The sequence below is a fragment of the Belonocnema kinseyi genome, chromosome 6 (genome assembly GCF_010883055.1).
Source record: "Belonocnema kinseyi isolate 2016_QV_RU_SX_M_011 chromosome 6, B_treatae_v1, whole genome shotgun sequence".
Lineage (NCBI taxonomy): Eukaryota > Metazoa > Arthropoda > Insecta > Hymenoptera > Cynipidae > Belonocnema > Belonocnema kinseyi.
This window is the reverse complement of record NC_046662.1, coordinates 4,163,122-4,169,830: the sequence shown is the minus strand read 5'-3', so window position 1 is coordinate 4,169,830 and position 6,709 is coordinate 4,163,122. Positions and strand designations below refer to the sequence as shown.

General features: G+C 29.2%; 1 protein-coding gene across 2 annotated transcripts in view; it reads right to left on the bottom strand.

Annotated features, from left to right (window-relative positions):
* The window catches only part of LOC117174390, an 11,197-nt gene that overhangs the window by 2,435 nt on the left and 2,053 nt on the right, over positions 1 to 6,709 (bottom strand). For both annotated transcript variants that reach the window (XR_004467303.1, XM_033363479.1), the window contains exon 2: positions 4,806 to 4,887. Coding sequence is in view for 1 of the 2 variants with exons in the window: in XM_033363479.1 (XP_033219370.1) it covers positions 4,806 to 4,883 (78 nt within the window). In the remaining variant the exon portion in view is untranslated. The remainder of the gene's footprint in view (positions 1 to 4,805; positions 4,888 to 6,709) is intronic.

Sequence of the window (6,709 nt, the reverse complement as noted above, 5' to 3'; positions counted from 1 at the left end):
TTTCCAGACAACGAAGACGTCATTGCCTCTGTAAGTGCTTATTTTGAGGAACTTCCGAAAACGCACTTTTCTGAAGGGTTAAAAAAACTTGAAAAGCGATTGGCCAAGTGTATAGAGCTCCAAGGAGATTATGTTGAAAAATAAAAAAAAATTTACCCAAAAAAAATTTTTTTTATACTTTATTCTAAGGACTTATTGAACTACCCTCGTATATTCATCAATAGATCGGATAAACAAAGTGAGAAAGATATATAAAGCTATATATAAAGAATAATAAATCACTTTTAATATATCTTTATACATTTTTCACTTTATTTATTCATACTATTGATCATTATATTCAATTTTAAGATTCAAAACATATTTACAATTCATATAATTGCACACACGTAAAATAATTAAATGCAAATGTATTCAAATTAGCGTCAACATCACGGGCTACCTCAACCGGAACATCTGCAGGAAGATCGTTCTCCTCTTTCTCAGGTAACGACACGAAAGGCACTATTTTTGTTTTGAAAAAATTTCGCGAACCGCGTAAATAATCCTTTGCCCGAAAATGCAGAAAGCATACTCGATAACCGCTTTTATGGATTTCTCTGTACATTATTTGCGTCAAGAGAGGATTTGACACTGCTTCTAACCACTACATACCCTGCTTTTTATACTTCGGAAATTGCCGATGCTTCACGTGACGCGACGATTGACACTCGGGAACAACACAGCTCCATTTGTTTAACTTTATAGTCATCGGATTCAATTTTTCAAATAAAATATATACTTTGGCACCGTTTGACACTTCGAATTTTCAAACCTACAAATGCAATCACCTGTGCCGAAACGCAGCGCCAACAGTTGGCCGCAACTTGTACTATGCCTGAAATAATAATCATAATTCTTCATATTCGCCTATTAGAGTTGAGAGGGCCTGTCCGAATATAATGATTAGAAGAAATGCCTGGTCTTATCCGTCTTAATCATTCGCGTCTTTTTTTCAGGTGATGTTCGGTAAAATTGTTGTTTTTTAGGTTATGTACTGAAGCATTAATTAATTGGAATAAAGCACGACGTAGAATAAGGAGATGCCACCGCTATACTTTCATTTGAAAAATTTCGATCCATAGATTCGGATTTAGTTAGTTGGCAGCGTTCGTAGAGCCTCTTGCGAAAAAGCATTGAAATACAAGTTTTACCAATGGTATTATTTCTATTTAAAAGCGTTCTAAATTGTACACTTTCGAATTAAATTTTAGAAATTAGACAATCTTATTAGAAACGTTTAGAAATGGAATAATTTCTAATTTAAAGCTTAAAAATGAGACAATTTTATTTTAAATATAAGAATCACGAATTTCAATGATTTAAGATTAGAAGAAAATTTTGAAAATTGGACAAGTTCAAAACGATAAAAATGAAATATTATTCCAAATACAACTTCTAAAATTCGATTATTATAATTCAAAGGAATTAAAAGTGTATTATTTCTAATTAAATGCGTTCCAAATCCAAAAATTTCAGATTCTAATTTTCGTTAAATGCACAATTTTATTAGAAAGTAGTTAAAATTATACCATTTAATTATAATTCAAAGCGTTTAAAATGGAGCAATCTTATTTTGAATTAAAGAATCTCGAATCTGAATATAAAATTTCGAAAATAGAACAAGTTAAAAACTTTAATATTTTCAGATTATAATATTTAAAATTCGCAACAACTTTCTTCTGAAGATTATGGTTTTAGTTATAAATTTTATTATTTGGTTGAAAATTTCATAATTTTTTCTGGAAGACATCAATTTTGTTTGTAAATTTTGTACAATTCTTTATTTGATGTTAAAATGTGAACTGGAATCTTCCTTGGATTCAAATTTAAGCAGTTAAAAAAAGTTTTGTTTTTGTTTAATTCATCTGTTTTCGGAGAAATTTAATCTTTCTTGAAAAAAAATTCAACTATTCGGTTGAAAATTCAACTCTTTTTTTTTAAATCTTGTCTTTTTGATTTTGAAATTCGTCTGCTTTAGCAGAAATTACATCTTTCTTCGATAAAAATGCAACTTTTCGGTTGAAAAATCAAGTTTGTTAAAAAGTCATAATTTTTTTGTAAAAATTCTACTCTTTAAAGATGAGATTTGGGTGTTGAAAGAAGAAATGAAATATTTTCTGGATGAAAATTCAACTATCTTTTTCAAATTCGTGTTTCTTTTTGAAACCTTTTTCAACCGAAAATTCAACTGTTTTTTGAAAATTTATCTTTTTGATTTAAAACTTGATCTATTATAAAAGAAATTTCATTTTTTTTCAATGAAAATAAAACTTTTTGGTTAAAAATCATTCTTCTTTGCTTAAGTATTTAACTAATTTCTTTGAAAGATTTGGTTGAATCACTTTGTTAATCAATCACTCTTCTGTTAAAGATTTATATTTTAAGTTGAAAATTCATCTCTTTGGTTGAAACTATAATTATTTTGTTGAAAATTAATATTTTTTAATTGAAAATTCTACTACTTAGATAAAATTTAAACTACATTGTCAACAAGTTATGTTCTTGTTTGAAGACTTTTGTCTGGTTGGAATTTTAACTGCTTAGTAGAAAATACTTCTTTTGGTTTAAAATTAATTTTTTAACAGAAAATGTCAATTTTCCATTTTTTTAAACATTAATATTTTTTGTTTGAAAAGTCATTTTTTGCAAAGAAACTTTGTCTTTTGGCTTAAAGGCATGTGATACTTAGAAAATTGTCGATTTTAGCAGTTATAGGTTCCCCCGGCTTTTTTCCTAGAATAATGAATATTTTGTCTTAGAAATTTGGGAAATGATAGCGAATATGCTAACGGACATCCCCATACCCTTTTTTGTAGGTTAATTCAAAAAAGTTCTAATTTAGTAAAATGTGATTAATTTGCATAGCGCTTAGGAAATAGTACCGATTTTTTCATATTAGATTCCCCGGCTTTTTTCCTAGGATAAGAAATATTTTGCCTTCAAAATCTGGGAAATGATAGCGAAAATGCTAACCGACGTCCAAGCACAATTTTGGTGTTTTTTTATCAAAAAATTTCGATATTGCTAACAACGTGCGTGTATATTTCGAGGTTATGTGTATTGCAATTCACCCGAGCGTTACTTCCAAACTGCACAATATTTTTGTACGAAAACTTTGGAATAACAAATAAACATAGGAACTAATCTCCCGGACCTAACCTTGTTTGCATATGCATAAAATTTTTATTTAGCACAATACATTTTGTTGTTATTATCCCACAAAAAAGAGTCCGGGGACTCCGTTATGATATTTTATAGCATCTCCGAATTCAGTTTTTAAAAATTTTAATTTTTATGGAAAAAGCCGGGGGAACTATAAGTATCACATGCCCTTAAGGCCATGTGATGAGTATAACAGCTGATCAAGTCAGCCCTAAGACCAATATTTTTTCACCCATATTGAAAAATAAAAGTTTAAATAACGCGGAAATTTTTTTCGGAAAATGTTAATAAATATTAAAGGATCGTTTGTGGCCTTGCAAAGAGTCGGAGGAAGAAAAAAGTTTATTTATGCAAATAATGATTATCGACGGACACATTTAGGTTTTACAGCAGAAGTTTGACATTTAACTTTATCTGACGGTAATCATGCTATCTGTTTTACCCACAGACCCCTAGATATTCGAAGTTGTCTACTCGCGGCGCTAGTGCTGCTTTGACACAGCTGATGCAAGACTGATACGTATGTCAGACCAAATATGTTTATTTGCATTTCAAATGCAAACATTAGTTTTTGCATTATTTGTGCATAATGTTCGTGAGCTATTTTTGTTGTTTTGCCCCACTTTGATCAATATAAACCTCATAACTAGCCCACTGACAACATTGCAAATTGCTTGCAGGGTTTGACGACAGCACGGTCGATATTTCTCCAAAACAGTAACTAAAAAAAAAAAACTTTTTTCACTATTCTAACTATTTAGGACCAGAGACATATTCTTGCATGTCTTCTATTTATCGTGCCAAATTTTCAGCACCATATCTCATTCTGTGTGGACGTAAGTTGGGAAAGAAAACTTCCACTGGTATTTTTTTCAAAAAAAAATTTTTTCTCGAAATTTCCACCGGAACAAAGCAGAGACACGAACCTTATTACCTCCTCTTTCATTTCCCGAACTTTCAGAGCGATACCTCATTTCGTTTAGACGTAAGTTGGGAAAGAAAAATTGAAGACCAGATTTGGTCACGTGACCCTCTCGTCACATGGCCTTAAAGGTTCAAAATTGCAGATTAGACTTTCATTTTTTTCGACTGAAAAATCTTCAAGTGTTAGGAATTTGTGTTTTTGGTTTTAAAATTATTTAAAAAAAATCAATTTTGATAGTAGAAAAGACATTTTTTTGTTTAAAATAAAATTGAAATTTTGAAAATTTTAAATTTGTATATGAAATACTGTTTTATTCCGTTTATAAAATATGCTATATTAAAAATATAACAAGATTAAAATGCTGCTATTTGAATATTAATGATCTGAAATGAAAAATTAATTAAAGAAAAATCAGAGGATTTTGAGAATGTTCTCGGTTTCACATTTCTCCGCAAGAGGCGCTACGAGCGATGCAAACTAACTAAATTTCGAATTCACGCGTCCAAGTTTTCCGGGAGTGGGGTTTCCTTAAAGTACTTCGTCGAATAAAGAAAAAAATAAAATAAATAAATTATTTTGAAACTGTTTTCGTTTACTGGGTTACAACGTATTTTTTATTAGAATCAGAGCAAAGATATACATAAAAGGAAATGTATTCGATATTTATTATACGTACAGTGATAGCTTTAAAGAGTCGATGTCGTTTTAACTTATGCCGAGCCTTTGTAGCGCAACCCGGTACACGGCAAGCCATATTGCTAAGCAAAAAAATATGTTTTAAAGATTATTTTCAATACGCTCGAATAAGAGTACGATGTTCTAGAATTGAATAAGCTGTAATGCTTTAGCCCAAAATTTTATATACCCGTCGTTGCATTTTTATAATTTGTGAATTTTTTGCGTCCATAGAAGCTAACCTTCAAAATCCATTTATAGATTTTTTTAATTTCAAGATGGCAGCATCCAATATGGCGGCTTAAAGCGGAAAATTTTTTGCTTATTTAGATATTTTTCTTATTTTTTTGTTTAAAAATATTTTTAATAATGAATATTTACCAAATTGCGTATACAGGGGTTTTTTTGGTCACTGGTTACGAATCTGTTATCAGTTTTCACAAATTCAAGATGGCGGCCAAAATTTCGAAAATTGTTCAATTTCTATGAAAGTCAGTATACAGGGTTTTTTTTGAGTCGCTGATTACGAATTCGTTATAAGTTTTTACAAATTCAAGATGGCGGATCCAATATGGCGTTCAAAAATTGTTTGATTACTATGAAATTCCGTTTACAGGGTTTTTTTTAGTTTTTTTATTATGTGCAATAGTACATTCAATATGGTACAATATACCAGATTTCATCAATATTGAACTAATGTTGACAATTCGGAACGGCATATTCGATCCGCTATGTTGAATTTGTAAAAACAACAATGGATTTGTAATCAGCGACCTAAAAAAAACCCTGTAAACCGAATTTCATAGTAATTGAACAATTTTCGAAATTTTTGGCCGCCATATTGGATCCGCTATATTGAATTTGTGAAAACTGATAACAGATTCGTAACCAGCGATAAAAAAAAAACTGTATACACAATTTACTAAACATTTATTATCAAACATTTCTTAAAATAAAAAAATAAGAAAAATATCTAAATAAGCAAAAAATTTTCGGCTTTAAGTCGCCATATTGGATGCTGTCATCTTGAATTTAAAAAAATCAATAAATGGATTTTGAAATTTAGCTTCCATGGACGCAAAAAATTCACAAATGATAAAAATCTAACGATGCTTTCTGTGCAAAAATATGAAATAAAACATTTTTGTAATTCGAAACTTCGTTTTTTGTTTGTTTAATAAACAAATAAAACTTTGTTAATATTCATTTTGTTTAAAATTCTGACAGCACCAATAGAAAGTTCAGACAATTTTACATCGAAAATTACTTGTCTCGATTTTTTTTACAATCGGATTCACATTTAAAATCGCGGTTGAAAAAAGCTTTAAAAAATCGTCCGTTTAGGCGTTAATGGGTTAAAATAAGTTTAATTTTTCTATAATTAATGTTTAAGCTCATATTTTCGTTGAAAGAGTTTAAAAATGCAGTTGTATATATGTAAACAACTGAAAATTATAAAAGTTTGAAATTGAACATTGCTGCCAAAAGTTTGAAGTTGATCAATTTTCAATATAAATTAATTCTTGATTGTTAAAATTGAACAATAATGGATTTTATGAAAGATTCTGAATACATTAAAAATTGAGCAATTTGCAGAATTCAACGTTAAAAAATAAACTGTTCCAGTTTAAATGCAAATGTAAACGTTCAAATAAAACTTTATAAAATATTTTTAATTTACAAATAATTTTAAATTATCAGATTCATAGTTAAAAACATTCATTAAGTTGCGAATCCTATTCATATATTGTTTCGGTCTAAAATATTCAACGTTTAACCCATTAAATCAAAAATATTATAATCTTAAGGGCATGTGACACAGCTAAATACCTATATTACCGACCACAGTTTTTCAATTCACTGAATGTTTTTTTGAACCTAAGAACTTTTTTTGTAAATAAAATA